Source organism: Oryx dammah, unplaced genomic scaffold (assembly GCF_014754425.2).
Source record: "Oryx dammah isolate SB20612 unplaced genomic scaffold, SCBI_Odam_1.1 HiC_scaffold_12, whole genome shotgun sequence".
Classification (NCBI taxonomy): Eukaryota; Metazoa; Chordata; class Mammalia; order Artiodactyla; family Bovidae; genus Oryx; species Oryx dammah.
The window spans coordinates 62,571,755-62,590,479 of record NW_024070196.1 but is presented as its reverse complement, the minus strand read 5'-3'; the positions used below and the strand labels follow the sequence as shown (position 1 = coordinate 62,590,479).

The window sequence follows — 18,725 nt, the reverse complement described above, 5'->3', positions numbered from 1 at the left end:
TCAGCAATTTTCACTTCCAGACTTCCCTTTCAGGCACGAAATCATATTTGCCATGAAACATTTAAACGAAGTAAAAAGTATATGAAGGAAGAGAACTTGAGAGTCTTCTATAAATCTGAGTTCTTTTTAATGAAGATAATGACCCTGACCCCAGGTTTTGATAAAGCAGCATATTTTAGACATCTGATCTCGTGAATCGTGGGAATGACAGTATAGTGGGTTCAGGCCAGATGGACACACACTACCCCTGATGGCGGTCAATAAGAGGGGTTCATTTGGGACTGAGAACACACTTGAGAAATTGATTTAGCGTTTTCTCTGGGCAAGGCATAGATCTGCAGTTTTATAAACGGCTCTAGAACTGAAAGTCCACTTTCATTCTTTAAGATTGACTTCTTGTATCATAAGCATGGGAGCCAGGCCCAGTTCTGTATGACCGTCGGCATCTCACCTCTCCTGTCCTTTCAGTAAAGTCAGGGTCCTGATTTGCGGGGCCAGACTGTTCTGCTGGGCCCTCAGGCTTTTCTCAGTAGTCCACATCTCTTCTCCAGTGCCCCTGGTTTCCCGAATATGCCCGAATGACGTCTGTCGCATTTGGAAAAGTGGTGCCAAACTGCGTGTGGATATCACACTGCTGGGCTTTGAGAACATGAGCTGGATAAGAGGGAGGCGGAGTTTCATCTTTAAAGGAGAAGGTGAGTGGTTTCCCTTGTAGTCGTCACTGCTGTTGCTAAGTTCAGAGTGATTTTTCACCATCGAAATGTGTTCACGTGTGTGTGTGTGTGTGTGTGAGAAAGATGATGTGGTTCAATATGCGAAGCTTCTTTGGTTTCGCATCTTCCTTGCGCCGTGCTTAGTTACGCCCTTATTTCCGTTAACAGACAACTGGGCAGAGTTGATGGAAGTCAACCACGATGACAAAGTGGTCACCACGGAACACTTTGACCTTTCCCAGGAAATGGAACGCCTCACCCTGGACCTGATGAAACCTAAAAGCAGGGAGGTTGAGAGGCGGCTCACAAGCCCCGTCATTAACACCAGCCTTGATACTAAAAACATTGCTTTTGAAAGGTACCGATTTAAGTTCTGCATTTTCATACCTAATCCCATTACTGCCATCTTTATAGAATGTATATATTAATTGGAAACTATGGGTGGATTAGAATTTTTTTTTTATGGTGTAAGAAATTCACTAGTGGGCTTTAAAGTTGATCTCTGCTCCAACCAAATGGAAACCACAGCTGACATCCTCCACCATATGGCATTTTTATCACATGTTGGTGAAGTCTTGGAGAAGCATCTTCATATTCTTTTATGGGCCCTTTTCTAACAGATTTTACTTGAATTTGATTTTTGTGTTTGTCAGTCCACAAGACTCCCTCATCCCAGACCATGGCGCTTTGAGTTTCTGAGGCAGAAGCGATCCAGTATTGAATGTGGTTATTAGTCAGATTCACACTTGGCATACAGTTCAATGTGGTCCTCCCCCTTGCCCACCCTCTGCTTCCCCATGAGGCCTAACGGTTTCGAGCAAGAGTCTGGAGGGTTTCAGTTTGATTCCAGACTTTATCTGGAGCAACCTCTGGGGAGGTCTCTGCCGTGGTTAAGCCAGGTCAGAACACCGACTCTGGGTGCCTTCCCCAGGGGCGGCGCCGAGGCGGGGAGGGCTTTGTGAGGGAGACCCAGGCTGTCACAGCTATTAGTTAGGCTAAGAGTTTGTTCCATAGACTACACTGAACCCAGGGAGTCTACCCGAGCCCTGAGTGTTTGCCTAGGATGTCACATCCCGCTCCCTGCAGACCAAAGCCACCTCATCTGAGCCAACACAGACAGCGTTCTCCTGGACTCAGGCTGTCTTCTCTCTTAATGAGCATATGAACTGTTCTGTCTTTTTCTTTCCATCTTCTTTCCAGTAGAAAATTTATTACTAAAACCAAGAGTCTTCTGTGTAGTCAGACGTAAGACTTAAGTGCCCCTTCCCAATAATTTAGACCAAGCTGTGGAATTAGGGTGTTTGTTTGGTAGCAGAAGAGAAAACGTCAGGTATCTGCTGCCTTGGGAGCGACACCCCTGAGGCAAGGTCAGTGCCCTTTCGTCAGCCTCTGGGCATCGGTCTCACCAGATGACAGCCGCTGTCTTCCCAGGACAGCAAGGTTTAGGAACTGACCATACCTGGAAGGGTCTTGGGAAGACATCTGCAGGCTTGAGCCCCTGCCTGTGCAGGGCAGGAGGGCCCGCCTGCCTAGGGCTCTGCTCTGAAAGCTGGAAGACGGGGGCGCAAGGGCTGGAGGAACCTGGCGCCTCTGGTGGAGCTGCTCCCTGTGCGGCTTTGAGCCAGTGGCTTCATCTCCGGGTTTCTGTTTCCTCAGCTGAAAGGAGAAAGAGTGAATCTTGAGCTGAAATCTCAGATGTCATGAGAAGAGCCACTGTTCCCTCTAGTTCAGCAGCAGAGTTGCAGGGTCATTGTTTGGTCTGAAGTGTCGTTTACAGAGAGGTGATGGTTACTGGCTGTTACCCAGCAGGTAGATGGGCAATGACCGCGCCTTCCATTTGTACCGAGTTGCATTTTGTATTCCTATGGCCTCGGGGTTTTCAGATAGTTCAGGCTAACCCTCCTTTTGCAACTGACAGGGAGTTGCTGGAATAAAATTTTCTGGAAAGCAGCTGCTGTTTTGGTGGGGCTCAGAATGAAATATGTGCTCAGTGAGTTTCTCGTGCTTCGAGCAAGGACCCTCACCCTCACGATGGTGAGGTTTGCTGGTAGAAATAGAAAAAGTGTGCTTGCCTGCTTCTTACCCGAGTGAAGTGTGAGCAAGCATTCAGCTGATTAAATTTAGCAGATGAGGGTCTGATATATTCGGATAGTCTTTTTCTTCCCTTTCTTTCTTCTCATCTGTCACTCGGAGCTCGAAGTTTGCAAACATGTACTTGTCCCGCATTCAAGTTTGGCCTGTGGGTATAGACCCTCTGTTTGCAGTCTGGATTTTTCTCTCGTCTGAAAGGTTCCTGCCCTGCCTACCTCAAACAGAACATGCCCTGGCCCCCAACCCGTGAGGCAGCCTCCGAGCCCAGCACCAGCCCAGTGGCCTTTGGGGTGGTGGTCTCAGTGGAGACAGGCAGAGGGAAAACAGCTGAAGAGGAGGCTGGGTTTCCTCCTGTCATTTTCAGAGCCTCTGCACATACAGTTGATCAAGAAGTTAAAACCAGATTCTTGGTTTTAAAACAGGATGTAGATGTTGAGTTCAGGAACTAAGCTGTCAGAGAGTGGACATGGGAAAGGCAATGGAGCAGCCAGGATGGCGGATGGTGCGGAGGTGGGTGAGTGAGGAGCCTGGTGGTTCCCAGGGAGAAAGCGTGGTTCTGTTTTCTCAGCATCCATGCTGTGGAGCAGACTGGGTCATCCTTTGGTCCCTCAGAAGACCAGGTGCCAGAAACCCGTGATTTCTTGTGCCAGGATATCGAGTTCTTACTGAGAGACAGGAACTGAGGATCGATCAGTTCCCCCAAAGGAAGATCTGGATTTTCATTGATCACTGACAAAAAGGGGCCTTGGGTTTATTGATCGGTCAGGTGTGGTCCCTAAATGTGTTTCTGGAATGTGAATTGAAGACAGCTAGCCTGCAGGGTCATCCCTTTAGGAGACCTCTTTTTCCTTGAGTGGGTCACATTGCACTCAGTTCAGTCCGGTTGCTCAGTCATGTTTGACTCTTTGCGACCCCATGGACTGTAGCATGCCGGGCTTCCCTGTCCATCAGCAACTCCCGGAGCTTACTCAAACTCATATCCATTGAGTCGGTGATGCCATCCAACCATCTCATCCTCTGTTGTGCTCTTCTCCTCCTGCCTTCAGTCTTTGCCAGCATCAGGGTCTTTTCCATTGAGTCAGTTCTTCACATCAGATGGCCAAAGTATTGGAGTTTCAGCTTCAGCATTAGTCCTTCCAATGAATATTCAGGATTGATTTCCTTTAGGATTCACTGGTTTGATCTCCTTGCTGTCCAAGGGACTCTCAAGAGTCTTCTCCAACATCACAGTTCAAAAGCATCAATTCTTCAGCAGCTCAGCTTTCTTTATGGTTCAACTCACATCCATACATGACTACTGGAAAACCATAGTTTTGACTAGACAGACCTTTGTTGGCAAAGTAATGTCTCTGCTTTTTAATATGCTGTCTAGGTTTGTCATAACTTGTCTTCCAAGGAGCAAGTGTCTGTTAATTTCATGGCTGCAATCACCATCTGCAGTGATTTTGGAGCCCAAGAAAAGAAAGTCTGTCACTGTTTCCATTGTTTCCCCATCTATTTGCTGTGAAATGATGGGACCAGATGCCATGATTTTAGTTTTTGAATGTTGAGTTTTAAACCAGCTTTTTCACTCTCCTCTTTTACTTTCATCAAGAGGCTCTTTAGTTCCTCTTCACTTTCTGCCATAAGGGTGGTGTCGTCTGCATATCTGAGGTTATTGATATTTCTCCCGGCAATCTTGATTCCAGCTTGTGCTTCATCCAGCCCGACATTTCACATGATGTACTCTGCATTTTAGTTAAGCAAACAGGTTGACAGTATACAGCCTTGACGTACTCCTTTCCCGATTTGGAACCAGTCTATTGTTTCATGTCCAGTTCTAACTGTTGCTTCTTGACCTGCATACAGATTTCTTAGGAGGCAGGTCACATGGTCAGCTATTCCCATCTCTTTAAGAATTTTCCACAGTTTGTTATGATCCACACTGTCAGAGGATTTGGCTTAGTCAATAAAGCAGAAGTAGATGTTTATCTGGAACTCTCTTGCTTTTTCTGTGATCCAACGGATGTTGGCAATTTGATCTCTGGTTCCTCTGCCTTTTCCAAATCCAGCTTGAACATTTGGAAGTTCTCAGTTCACATACTGTTGGAGCCTCACTTGGAGAATTTTGAGCATTACTTTACTAGCATGTGAGATGAGTGCAATTGTGCGGTAGTTTGAGCATTCTTTGGCATTGCTTTTCTTTGGGATTGGGAAGAAAACTGACCTTTTCCAGTCCTGTGGCCACTGCTGAGTTTTCCAGATTTGTTGGCATATTGAGTGCAGCACTTTCACAGCATCATCTTTTAGGATTTGAAATAGCTCAACTGGAATTCCATCACCTCCGCTAGCTTTGTTTGTAATGATGCTTCCTAAGGCCCACTTGACTTCACATTCCAGGATGTCTGGCTCTAGGTAAGTGATCACACCATCGTGGTTATCTGGGTCATGAAGATCTTTTTTGTATAGTTCTTTGTATTCTTGCCACCTCTTCTTAATATCTTCTGCTTCTGTTAGGTCCAGACCATTTCTGTCCTTTATTGTGCCCATCTTTGTATGAAATGTTCCCTTGGTATCTCTAATTTTCTTGAAAAGATCTCTAGTCTTTCCCATTCTAGTGTTTTCCTCTATTTCTTTGCATTGATCATTGAGGAAGGCTTTTTTTAAATCTCTCCTTGCTATTCTTTGGAACTCTGCATTCAGATGGGTATATCTTTTCCTTTTCTCCTTTGCCTTTCGCTTCTCTTCTTTTCTCAGCAATTTGTAAGGCCTCCTCAGACTACCGTTTTGCCTTTTTGCATTTCTTTTTCTTAGGGATGGTCTTGATCATTGCCTCCTGTACAATATCAAGAACCTCCATCCATAGTTCTTCAGGCATACTGTCTATCAGATCTAATCCCTTGAATCTATTTGTCACTTCTACTGTATAATTGTAAAGGATTTGATTTAGGTCATACCTGAATGGTCTAGTGGTTTTCCCTACTTTCTTCAATGTACGTCTGAATTTTACATTAAGGAGTTTCATGATCTGAGCCACAGTCAGCTCCCGGTCTTGTTTTTGCTGACTGATGTTGCGCTAATGGCGGATAATGAATAAGAAAACTAAGGCTCTGGCCCCTCCTTTCTGTGATGGACTAGAATACACACCTGAAACTCCTTCTCCCCAGCCTGGACTAATTTCTTTGACCACATCTCATCAGAAGAAAAGCAGACTGTTTGGAAAAACAGGGTGCAGGTCACCCCCTCCCTGCCACCTGTGTGTGCCCCGCGTCACTTCAGGGTCGGGGCGGAAGGCAGGCCCAAGTGCAGCAGTCACAGGAGCTGGGATGTGATGTCCTAGACAAAGGGGCCGTCTGGGCAGGGCTCCCTGGGGCGTGGGAGCATTTCCCAGGGTGAGCTGCCTTGAAAACGATCCACAGCCTCTTGGCTGCTTTTGGTTCCTAAATGCGTTTTTTTCCAGGCATATATTGAGTGGAGTAACGAGGGGTTCAGACACTCACTTAACCAAGGCTGCAGCTGCTGCCGAAGTGCTGACTGCTTTAAAGCAGCTCCAGTGGAGCTGGACTCAAGGGCTAGGCTAAAAAAGCTCTTGAGACGTGGTTCCCGCCACTGCTGCATCAAACCGGACGCAGGGCGTGCCTCCCAAGGCTTTTTAATGGTGCTCACGGCTTCTGCACGCAGCTCCCCACAGCCATGAGTTCCCGCCCCACCTGCTTTCTCCTTCCTGAGGAGCAGGATGGCGTGTGCCTCATGGATCTACAAATTCCTAGACTGAGATACGGCTGCTCAGGGGGCTGGAGCTGCTGACTCTGTCGTGCCCGTGGTTGGGATGACCTGGTAAAGGCTCCCCCACCTCGTGGCGAGCCCTTGGATGCTGTCATCTGCTCTCACTCCTCCGAAACAGCTGTCCCATGAATGTCACAACCTTTGTCGCCTCTGCCAGCAGCTTTTGTCACTAAGCCAAGAGGGGAGGCTTTCTCTGCCAAGGGGGCGAGGCAAATTGATGAATAACTGCGGGAGGGGGTGCGGGGGGCTGCTTGAGCCATCTGTCATTAGCAACATCCTTCCCTGGACAGAGGGACCCTAATTTCCAAGTGTCCTTCGCTCACTTAAGCTGGGGGAAGAAAACCTGTAAAGGCTGCAGGGATGAATCTGAATGGCATATTGTACATGTGGAAATTTGTGGTGTTCACTTTTTATCAGAACTAAATCCGGATTCTGGGGCTGGAGGACAGATAAAGCAGAAGTTGTTAATGGTTACGAAGCAAAGGTAAAAGGACACTCTTAAAATAAGATTTCATACGGCTCTTTAGCTTCTATGCAAATGAGGGGTCTGTTCAGACTTTGTCATGCATCTGTGCTGAGGAGGTGCTCTGGGAAATAAGTTCTGTCTAACGTGTCTCTTCCTTGGCTTTGTATCTTATTTGACTTGCAGAAGGTGAACTAGCACATCCCAGGGAGGTCTCTAGTTAGGCCAAAGAGAAACTGCTGTAGAGAAATGAGTCCCAGTATCAGTTGTCCTGGTGGGAGTGACAGTTTTTTTCTTTAAAAACAAAAGGAAAAGAAAGGACTAGACTTAACATGCTTGTTCTTTTTTTTTTTTTTCTTCACCTGAGTAGGTTTAAAAAATATATATTGCAAAATAGCTTTCAGGAGTCTCCCAATATTCTTAGTCAACCTCATTGTAAACCAGTAGGCTCCCAGCCCACCCACATGACGTCAGTGAATTTCGAACACAGCTGTCAGAGTGGAGACAACAGTCACTCGAGTCATCTGGCATTTTGTCAACTGGGAAGCTGTCTCCTGGCCTCTCGCTAGGCCTGCAGTACAGTGGGGCTTGATGGCTCACAGCCACACTGCCAGGAGCGGCAGGGTCCTCTGGTGACCTCTGAGTGAGCAAGGAAGGCTTACGTCACACTCAGCGAGACGCACTTAGAAGTGAGCGAGTGTTCCTGAATCTTTGAATGCTGGGAATCCTGTGTTAGGCATCCTCAGTTAATTCTCTGTGAACCATAACATTTAACTTTCCAGACCCCAGTATTCCTTAGTCAACCTTGAAAACAGAGCATTGACCCTGGCAGTTAAAATAATTTGGGGTCAATAAACAGAATACCTTTTAAGCAGTGGCTTGCTGGTTTTCTCTAAATCTTACGGGTGTGTTCCTTCCATTTTCCTTCTGCCCCAGCAGATGGCTGTCCAGGTCAGTCTTGGTATAAGATTACCAAAAATCAGTCCAAGGACACGACACAGGTTCAGTTCCCTTAGGAGAAGTTCAGCTGGGAGGCCTACACTGCAGGCCCCTCTTTGAGAGGGTTTGGCAACACAAAGGGCAAGTAGGCAGGAGCAGTCTGTCCCTGTCAACCCCTCAGGGGCAATGAAAGATGTCAGGGATACAGAGTAACTACTGAGACTCTTCTAAGGCGGTAGCTGTTGTATTTTCTCTGAAGAGTCCTAAGGAATGTTTAACCATTTCTCATTTTTATTTTGCTGGATTTTTTTTTTTTTTTTGGCTTTGTTTTGTTTTGGCTTCAGCGTTCTTGCTCTTGCTATTGCTTATCTGTTGAATTTTGATTCCCCATGTCACTGTTTCCTTTTGCACACACCTCTCAAGGTTTACACGGTGAACAATGTCAGTGTGATTACCAAAATACGGACAGAACATCTGACGGAGGAAGAAAAAAAGAGATATAAAGGTAATCTCTTCCCTTCTCCCCGCCCCTCCCAACCCTGTTTCTAGCCTAGAGCACACCTTCATCAGCTCTGTTAAACTCGGGGGTCAATGTGGTGGGGTCATGCCATCCGAATTTCCTCCTTATAAATTTCTCCCTCGCCTGACTCACTCCTGGAGGCTCTTCCCTGTAGTTGGCATCAGCTGTAATTAAAGCCATTCACAAGGCCTTGCTGATGTTTTATGAAGAACAGTTGTTGAAATCAAGTCGAAAAAGTAGATAAAAATATTGAAGAGTATTTATCACTGAAGTGAGTTAGTGCAAAGCATCACGGTGGGAGATTCAGCCAGGACTTGGGATCTGAACCAAAACATGGCCAGCGTGTGGCCACCTTATCTCAGCTCGCTGAGGCTAGTGGGGCCTTGTGAGGTTACCTACCCACTCAGCTACCAGACCTGCCTTAAGAGTCATTGCAAGGATGAGATGAGTTGTTGCACGTTGGAGGCCAGGGCCTGCAGCACGTGGTAAGCATGCAATCACTGTTAACTCCCTCCTCCACCACTATTCCCTTTAGTCCAGTTTGACAGATGAGGAAGCTAAGGCCTCAGTCACACAAGGTACAGTTGGTATCAGATCTGGCTCATTCCTAAATCTAAACTCTTTGTAGTAATTCTGATTGAATTCTTAAAACTCTGTTCATCAAGCTTAGAGACGTTAATAAAAGTGTCATAGAAATACTCAGTCACTCAATTGTATCTGACTCTCTGCAACCCCATGAACTGTTGCCCCCCCAGACTCCTCTGTCTGTGGTATTTCCCAGGCAAGAATACTGGAGTGGGTTGCCATTTCCTCCTCCAGGGGATCTTTTTGACCCAGGGATGGAACCCAGGTCTCCTGCATTGGCAGGCGGATTCTTTACCACTGAGCAACCTGGGAATCCCCCAGAAAGAATGTTAGCTGATGGTTATTAGAGATGATTTTATTGGCCTATTCAGGAGGATGGATTTCCTAATGCATGATAGAGAAACGTGAAGGTAGAATGGGAATCTTTCTGTAATCATTAGTAAAGTCAAATAAACTTTCCCCCCTCTGTAGCTGACAGGAACCCACTGGAGTCGCTGCTCGGGACTGTGGAACACCAGTTTGGTGCTCAAGGGGTAAGTCAAAGTGTGATTTCCAGCATGGTTTAACAGGAGATGACTTTTCTGTGCTTCTGGTGGCATTTCCTGCATCCTAAGCAGGCCACTTTATTTGAAAAAGCTTAAGAGCACTCCCCAGCTGAAATCGGAGATGTTCTTTCGGAAGAGAATAAGATGAGTAAGTCTTGGAAAATAAAAGATTTTTAGATGCAGATAGTGATCATAGAAATCAGGTGGTTTCTCTCGTATCTGTTTTAAACTAGGACCTCTCTATAAAAATGGGACCGGGAAAAAAAAAAAAAAAAGAGGATTCGGAACTTTATATTTTAATAGAGCACCTTAACAAACATTTTCTGACTCAGTCCTCCCAATAACCGTGTGAAATTTGCTGCCGCGGATGTCACTGAGGGTCTGAAAAATGAAGTGACCTTTCCAGTGTCACAGGCTAGAGAAGGACAGAGCTGGAACCTGATGTTCAAATCTTCAGATCCCATGAACTGGAGCCCACCAGGCTCCTCCATCCATGGGATTTTCCAGGCAAGAATGCTGGAGTGGGTTGCCATTTCCTTCTCCAGGGGATCTTCCTAACCCAGGGATTGAACTCTGGGTTCAGTCTGAAGATATGCTTTCAGATATTTCTGTCTATATCTCTTTTCTTTTTCCTTTTTCTAATCAGGAGGTAAAAAGGCAGAGGAGATTGGAGAAACGATTTGAAATAGAGAAATCCGTTAGGCTTGGCCATGTAGTTTGGTAATAGGTTTGTAGGTGTTCTGTGCAATAACTTAATTAAAAAAGAAAAAAAGTTAATGACCAGAACTTCCTGCTCTGTAGCTGGTTAACACAGCCGCCTCAGAGGCTGGGTGCCATAGACCTCCACTTGCCAGCAACATTGGCATTTCTGACTCCCCTGAGTTCTGGCTCGGCAGGACCTCACGACAGAGTGCGCCACGGCCCACAACCCCACAGCCATCACGCCTGACGAGTACTTCAACGAAGAGTTCGATCTGAAAGACAGGGACATCGGAAGGCCGAAGGAGCTGACGATTAGGACGCAAAAGTAAGAGGGACTCAGCGGTCATTTTCAACTTACAGATTCTTATTTGTTTGAGAAGTTGTGCTGTTTTCCCATGTCATGGTTCTTCTTCCAGCCCCTCCCTTGAAAAATAATTTCAAATTACTGGGATTTCCCTGGCAGTCCTTTGGTTAATAAAACTTCTTGCCCTGCCGCTTCAGGGGCACAAGTTCCCCTGGTTGGGGAATTGAGATCCTGCATTGCGAGTGACCTCCCCCCCAAAATTAAAATCACTTTATCTGATGAAAGGTGACAGTAAATTTCCTGTCTTATTATTAGCCCTTCTCCAAATAGAATATAGACTGGATATAAGAATTCCTTTTTTGTTTTTTAACTGCCGACAAGCCTCAACTGATCAAATGAAATGGTTTCCCCCAAATACCAATACTCTCTGCTTGCTGTCGCTTAAGGCTTGTGGCGCAGGTTGTTTGCCCCCAATTGCCCTGATTTCGGGGTGATGCGAGCTCTTTGTGGCTCTCATCCCTTCCCAGCTCTGATGCAGGGGATGGGAGATAACTGGGGAGACTGGGGCATAGGGAAGTGGGAGCTGTCTAGGCTACTGCAGAGGAATCACACAGTCTCCCCGTCTCGGGGAGCCGGCCTCAGTCAGTCTCATCTCACCCAATCCGGCAGGTTTAAAGCAACGCTGTGGATGTGTGAGGAGTTCCCGCTGTCCCTGGTAGAGCAGGTAGTCCCCATCATTGACCTGATGGCCCGTACCAGCGCGCATTTTGCCCGGCTGAGAGACTTCATCAAACTGGAATTCCCACCCGGATTTCCCGTCAAAATAGGTACCATTCAGTCAAGCAGAGGAGCAGCTGACAAGGGACTTAATGGGAGAGGGCAGACTTGTCCTCAAGTTCAGTGTGATTTACAGAAGTGTCCTGGTTCTTAGTTCATTTTGCACATCAAAATTAGGAATTTCCCCCAGCCATCAGTGCTGTTTACAGATGATGCTGACAGATGAAAAAGGCATAAAAAGGGAACACATGCCTTGTTTTAAGATCAAACCTTACTGAAGTGAAACTTCAAATTAGACTTACTATTTGAAGAAGACAGTTGACACTAAGATCCTTTGATACATTAATATGTTTTAGGGCTTGAATTAGTGCACATGATACCACATATAATAATTGCTTGTGAAGAATTTACATTTTGGATAGTTGTATATTCATGACACTTGAATCCTGGCTTGATCACTTCCTGTGATCTAGAAGAAGTCGCTTAACCTCTCTGAATCTCAGTCTTCCTATCTGAATATTGGGAAAGGGTTGTTATGATTAAATGAAGTCGTACTTCTAGAAAGTACTTAGCATGGTACCAGCATAGTAAATGCTCAGTAAGCGGTGGCTGTTATTCTTCTGGATAAAGTTTATTTATAAAAGCTTTTATTTTGTTAGAAATTCCCTTGTTTCATGTCTTAAATGCACGGATTACATTTGGAAATGTTAATGGCTGTAGCACTGCTGAAGAAACTGTATCTCAACATGTGGAAGGGACCCAGCCTGATTCAGGTAAAAAAAAAAAAAGTTGGATTTTGTGATTTAAAAGAAATTCATACATTTAATCATTATACTGATTATTCAGTTTGAAATTAAGAGTATCTTATGAAGTTGATTTCTGTCCTAAATGAAAGAAAATTTTAGATTTAGTTTTGATTAAGTAAAACAAAAAATTTGTAGGAATGTATGAATATGATCCCTCTTGAATTAAAAAGACAGCCTATTTTAAAAAACAACTTTACTGAGGTGTGACATGTAATCACATCCTCCCATTTTAAATGTGACAGTTTGTTGCATTTTGACAAATGAATACAAACCCATGTAACCATCACCACAGGCAAGATACGGAACATTTCCATTAACCCCCAGTAATTTCCTCAGGCTCCTTTGCCATCAGTCCCATTCAGATGTTGGATGCTGTTATAAAAGGATTTGTTTCTTAGTTTTATTTTCCAGTTTACTCGCTTATATTGAAAGTTAATTGGATTTTTTTCTGTTTCTTTTTTATTATGGTACAATAATGTTCTGTGTCTTAGGCTAGTGGAAGGATATGCAGGCCTTTGTTTTTATTATTATTATCACTTTTGAGTTTACAGAGGTGTTATATACTCTTTTGTATGTTTACTATTTTTCATAATAATAAAGGAAAAGAGAAAGACATTGGTGTGATTGTGTGTATATCTACACACACACACATATCACATTCCTCAGAGGACACACAAGTAAACACTAGTTACCTCTGGCATTTAGAAATAGGAGACAGGGTGTAGGGAGGGAGATCTTCACTTTTAATTTTGCAGTCTTGGGTTGATTTTTTTTTTTTGGTGATTATGCATTATATTACTAAAAAAAAACAGTCAAGGCAAAAAGGAAAAAAAACAAAACAGTATTCTGGTACTTTTCCCTGTCGAGGTTATTCTTCTTCGAAATCTCTCTCACCTAGCTGCAAATCTTGATGTTAATCAATTGAAAAAATTTTTATAGAAGTTGAAGTGGAAATTTATTCTGCTAACTCAGGCACTGGACTGTCACCGTCTGTGTTGCAGCTTCCCCTGTCACAAACTTCGAGGTGGATCAGTCTGTGTTTGAAATCCCTGAGTCTTACCACGTTCAAGACAACGGCAGAAACGTGTACCTGCAGGATGAAGATTACGAGATAATGCAGTTTGCCATCCAGCAGAGCTTACTGGAGTCCAGCCGAAGCCAGGTACATGTATCAGAACCAATGGCAGGGCTGGGAAGGCTTTACCCTCCCGTTTGGCCTCAGTCTTTGGTTCTAAATGACAAGTTTGGCATATTTGTGGTATTTACCTAGATTATATTTTATGTCCCTGGTCTTTTATGAAAGCTTCTTATATAAGACCATGTGCGTAGCCCCCGTCAGCAGCATTCACAGGAAGTTCCCTGCCAGACTTGGTGGCTTCCTGCTCTACAAGAGTGGGGTGTGCTTCTGCCCTTTGGTGTGGTCCTGGGCTCCTGCTATCCACTGGTTTCCTTACATCATTCATCCAGCAGATGTTTGCACAGTGCCTGCTTTGTGCCAGGTGCTGGGAGGTTCCGTGGTGAAGCAGCCCCAGCGCCTGCCTTCATGGAGCCACTAAGCTTTGAGAATGGTGCCCACACTCCAGTGTCCTCCCAGCCGAGTTTTTTCACATTCTTGCTTTTTCTGGAGTCTCAGAGCTTGGTAACATGAGCCCCCCTCTCCCATGGACCCATTCTTAGAGCCATTTTGTTTTCTGAGGCTGCTGGGCCAAGGGCCAGACCCCAGTGCTGGCATGTTGCCGAGAGGCTTCCCTCCCCTCACCCTCACCCTCAATCCAGTGTGCTTCTCCATTCTAAGTGAGCTTATTTCTCCCCCAGCAGCTACGTCAACCTTGACCATACATTTTGAAAAGAGGAGTAGCCAAAGATGACCAATAATGAGTTACGTATTCTGGTCTTGCTCTGTTCATTTAAAACTTTGTCTAAGGTTGAGTAGTTTTAAATAGATTGGTTTGATATCAAGTAAGAGAAACTGGTAGCTGTCAGTCAGGGTAGTGGACCCTATACTACCTGACGTTTGGGTGTTACTTTAAACTAATCCCAGTCCCTGTTAGTTTTTCACCCAGCACCGATGATAATGGACTTGAAATATTGTTAATCTTGTTCTTGCTGCTTTCATTTTGTTGTCAGTATAACTTGATTCCTTCAAAGGGGTATTCACATGCATCTGTTTGTCCTTGCTAGGAGCTTTCAGGACCAGCTTCTAATGGAGGGATCAGCCAGGCACATGCCTATGATGCCCAGTATGAGAGGTGATTGACATGACTCTTGATTAACGCGAGGTTGGTACAGGTGCCTAGGACACGCAGCAGCAGGCCTGGTGGGAGAGACTTGATAAAGTGTTGGCTCTCCTGCTTCCTTTGTGGCAGTTCCTCATTGAATTAGCTCTAAGCTTGCGGTGGCAGAGCTTCCAGGAACTGGTGCTAGAATTGCTGACCAGTTCCTCCACCAGTGTGTGTCATGGGCAGAAAGGCGCCACGTAAATGTGTTCTGATCTTCTGCGAAGAATGTAATATGATCACAGAAGGGCTAAGTTGCCCCTAGTGGGAAGTTTATACAGTTTCCCCCACTGGGGATCAAAGCCACGCCCTTGGCAATGAAAGCTCGGAGTCCTAACCACCGGACCACTGGGGAGTTGCCAGATTGTCCGTTTAAGGAGGAGTTAAACTGGAAAGACTCATTTTATGGAGCATCTTCCTATAGTCCGGGCACATATAAATACCTGTTGAAGAAGTTGGGATTTGCTTTAAAATAGATCCAAGCTCAATTGTTAGCCCTGCCCTTAGAGGCTGGGTAATCTCGGGCAGGTGTGTGCCAGTACCTGCAGCCCCAGTTAGGTGAGATGGACGGCCTCGCGCATACTGAGTGGACAGGAAGCGCCTGGCACCGCGGGCACTGGGTTCCGGGCTGAGAAACATGGGTGTTGCTGGCCCGCGGGGGTGACTGTTTCTTCCCCTCTGTGGTTCTAACGCAGGGCCATCCAGGAGAGCCTCCTCAGCAGCTCCCAAGGCCTGGGCTCCGGCACCTCCAGTGAGACCAGCCGCTTTGACAGCGACCTCCAGCTGGCCATGGAGCGCTCTGCCAAAGAGCTGGAGGAGCGGGAGCTGCGGCTGCGCGAGGAGGAGGCGGAGCTGCAGCAAGTCCTCCAGCTGTCACTCACCGAGAAATAGGCCCGCCTGCCTCCCGCCCCCTGTCTGCGCTCCCGGCTGAGGGAGTGCGCCTGCGCGGGACTGCTCCTCACACGGGTGCAGCCCATGGCAGCTGTCCCCTGCTTTCTGCAGAGGTGCAGTGCCGGGGCTCCTCTGGGCCCACCCGCCACGCTCCCCGGTGAAGGGGCTGGGGTCCCGCCGCCCCTGCGCTCCAGGCATCCGGGGAGGAGAGCATCGTCACTTTCCATTAGCTCTGTTGGCTTGCAGGTCACGTTTTTTACTTACCAGCTTTAGATACAAACCCAGCCCCTCCTCCCACTGCCCCTCCCCCAAGGTTTGTAGATTAATTTTTATCAAGGAGTGATGATGAGTTCTTGCAGAGTCGGGTGCTTTCATAGAGGAGAGCAGCAGCCTTTGCAGAGCGTGGTGTATGAGGACCTAGGAGACACTTCTTTACAGTTCACCAAAGAAATGGACCACCTGTGCCGATCTGCTCTTTTTTACCTTTCTACAGGGTTTCCAGGGCACCCTCACTGTTCCTAAGCCACCCCCACCTTATTCCACCCCTCCCACCCCAGCTGAAGAGGAGATAAGTACAGGATCTATTTTAGATTTAGGGTTAACTATTTGCATCAAATTAAGATACACAGATGACAACGGAAGTTGCCTTAGCCTTAAAAATTACTGATAGTTTCAAACCACCTCACTCCTCTTCTTGTCGAGGAGGGGTCTGATTTGAATTTATAAAGGCAGTTCCTTTGAGAGCAGGATCCTCCAGGCTAAACCCAAGGCAGCTAATCCTGACCCTGAAGGAGCAGCTAGGACAGCCCGAGGTTTGTTCTTGAAGTGGGCAGGCTGGCCGAAGGATCACCAAAGCAGGGGTATGTCCCATGCCTTCTCTGGTTAGAGGTCTCCACCCAGAGGCCTGGGAAGACCCCACCACGTGCCCTGGCCACACTGGAGAGAGGGGTGGGCTTGAAATGAGCAAGGGAGCTACAGACAGAACTCAGTGGCTCTGTACTCAAAAGGGAAAATGGTGAATCCACGTTGCTTTTTAGAGTTCAGATCAACATCTTTCTGGATAAATATATTTTTTAACAGAATCTTTTTATTATTTTTAAAAGAGATAAAAGCGACTGCTCCCATCCGTAGCAATACAAGGTTATACATTTTAACCAGATTTTCTCAGGCCCTTTTTGGGATACCTTTAGTAGTTAACTATTTTGTCTAACCCTCCTGTAAATAACCATCACACAACATAAGAGGACCCTGGGGAATGCGGCCGAGGGCACCATCACTCCAGCCCGGCCCATGGATTCATTCCCACAGGCTGCACTGAAGTCCCCCAGTTAACAACATGCTCCTCTGTTCTGTGTCCGTTACCTACCTGTTGCGCTGCTTTAGGGATGGGAAGGGAAACCAAAGCCCCCGTTCCAGTAAACAGCCGTGTGTACAGTTAACTGTTGCCAGCGAAATGTGCCCGGTCACAAAGAACTGGGCTTTTGATTCCATGTGACCATCTGCCTTTCTCTTCTTGGTCTGACCAAAATTCCTTCTCCGCACACGAGGCCAGTATATGCAGCATCACATCTGTCTTAGATACACAGCCTGGCGTTTTGTTTACTTAGCCTTTACCTCCAGCAAAGACGCGTCTTGGGAATGGCTGCATTTAGGCCATGTGTTTACTCACCGAGGTGAACAGAGGTAATTTCTGTGTTCGCATTCCATTGTTCTGCTTCCCCATGTCTTTGACTTTCTCCCTAGGAAGTCAGTTAAAAAGGGACTGAGCCTTGTGTCACCATCACAGCATTTTTCATATATGTGTTCACTCTCAAAATACAAATAAAGACAGCTTCCTTAGAGGGTGCTCGTACAATACTCTGAATGCTTTCGAGTCCTTTTTCTCTCTCTCTCCACGTTTTTCTAGTCCCTTTCTGTTGTGTGTGTTATTGGAACATTAGAACGCCTCCCAGTCCTCAGTTGTGTGTGACTAAGGTTTCCTCACAAATGCAGATGGCAATTTCAAATGGCTGCGGAGCCCTGAATGATGGAGTTGGCCTTCCCAGGTGGCGCTAGTGGTAAAGATACCGTCTGCCAGTGCCATGACTGATGGAGTTTAAAGTCCAAGCTAGACCCACGTCCAGATCTCTGGTCATTTCCAAGGCAAACCATGCAATAGCACAGTAATCCAAGTCTATGCCCTGACCAGGAATGCTGAAGAAGCTGAAACTGACGATTCTGTGAAAACCTACAAGACTGTCTATAACTAACACCCAAAAAGGATGTCCTTTTCATTATACAGGACTGGAATGCAAAAGTAGGAAGAAATATCTGGAGTACAGGCAAATTTGGCCTCGGAGTAAAGAATAAAGCAGGGCAAAGGCTAATAGAGTTTCGCCAAGAGAACTCACTGGTCATAGCAAACACCGGATTCCAACAACACAAGAGAAGACTCTACACACAGACATCACCAGATGGTCAATACCGAAATCAGGTTGATTATAGTCTTTGCAGCCAAAGATGGAGAAGCTCTATACAGTCAGCAAAAACAAGACCAGGAGCTGACTGGCTCAAATCATGAACTCCTTATGGCCAAATTCAGACTTAAATTGAAAAAGGTAGGGAAAACCATTAGGCCATTCAGGTATAACCTAAATCCAATCCCTTCTGATTATGTAATGGAAGTGACAAATAGATTCAAGGGATTAGAGCTGATAGAGTGCCTAAAGAACTATGGACAAAGGTTTGCGACATTATATGGGAGGCAGTGATCAAGACCATCCTCAAGAAAAATGCAAAAAGGCAAAATGGTTGGTTGAGGAGGCCTTACAGATAGCTGTGAAAATAAGAGAAGTGAAAGGCAAAGGAGAAAAGGAAAAGATATACCCATCTGAATGCAGAGTTCCGAAGAATAACCAGAGAGAAGAAAGCCTTCCTCAGTGATCAGTGCAAAGAAATAAGAGGAAAACACTAGAATGGGAAAGACTAGAGATCTCTTCAAGAAAATTAGAGATACCAAGGGAACAATTTATGCAAAGATCGGCACAATAAAGGACAGAAATGGTATGGACCTAACAGAAGCAGAAGATATTAAGAAGAGGTGGCAAGAATACACGGAAGAACTGTACAAAAAAGATCTTCATGACCCAGATAACCACAATGGTGTGATCACTCACCTAGAGCCAGACATCCTGGAATGCGAAGTCAAATGGGCCTTAGGAAGCATCACTACGAACAAAGCTAGTGGAGGTGATGGAATTCCAGTTGAGCTATTTCAAATCCTGAAAGATGATGCTGTGAAAGTGCTGTATGCAATATGCCAGCAATTTTGGAAAACTTAGCAGTGGCCACAGGACTGTAAAAGGTCAG

General features: G+C 45.9%; 1 protein-coding gene across 1 annotated transcript in view; it reads left to right on the top strand.

Annotated features, from left to right (window-relative positions):
* ANKRD13A (ankyrin repeat domain 13A) overlaps window positions 1–17,235 on the top strand; it is a 35,270-nt gene extending 18,035 nt beyond the window's left edge. Inside the window, exons 5-15 of the mRNA XM_040250897.1 lie at window positions 552–695; window positions 882–1,071; window positions 6,987–7,053; window positions 8,395–8,476; window positions 9,548–9,609; window positions 10,518–10,648; window positions 11,297–11,454; window positions 12,064–12,177; window positions 13,212–13,372; window positions 14,392–14,459; window positions 15,182–17,235. Coding sequence (XP_040106831.1) covers window positions 552–695; window positions 882–1,071; window positions 6,987–7,053; window positions 8,395–8,476; window positions 9,548–9,609; window positions 10,518–10,648; window positions 11,297–11,454; window positions 12,064–12,177; window positions 13,212–13,372; window positions 14,392–14,459; window positions 15,182–15,377 — 1,373 coding nt within the window. The 3' untranslated portion in view covers window positions 15,378–17,235. The remainder of the gene's footprint in view (window positions 1–551; window positions 696–881; window positions 1,072–6,986; window positions 7,054–8,394; window positions 8,477–9,547; window positions 9,610–10,517; window positions 10,649–11,296; window positions 11,455–12,063; window positions 12,178–13,211; window positions 13,373–14,391; window positions 14,460–15,181) is intronic.
* The last annotated feature ends 1,490 nt before the right edge of the window (window positions 17,236–18,725 follow it).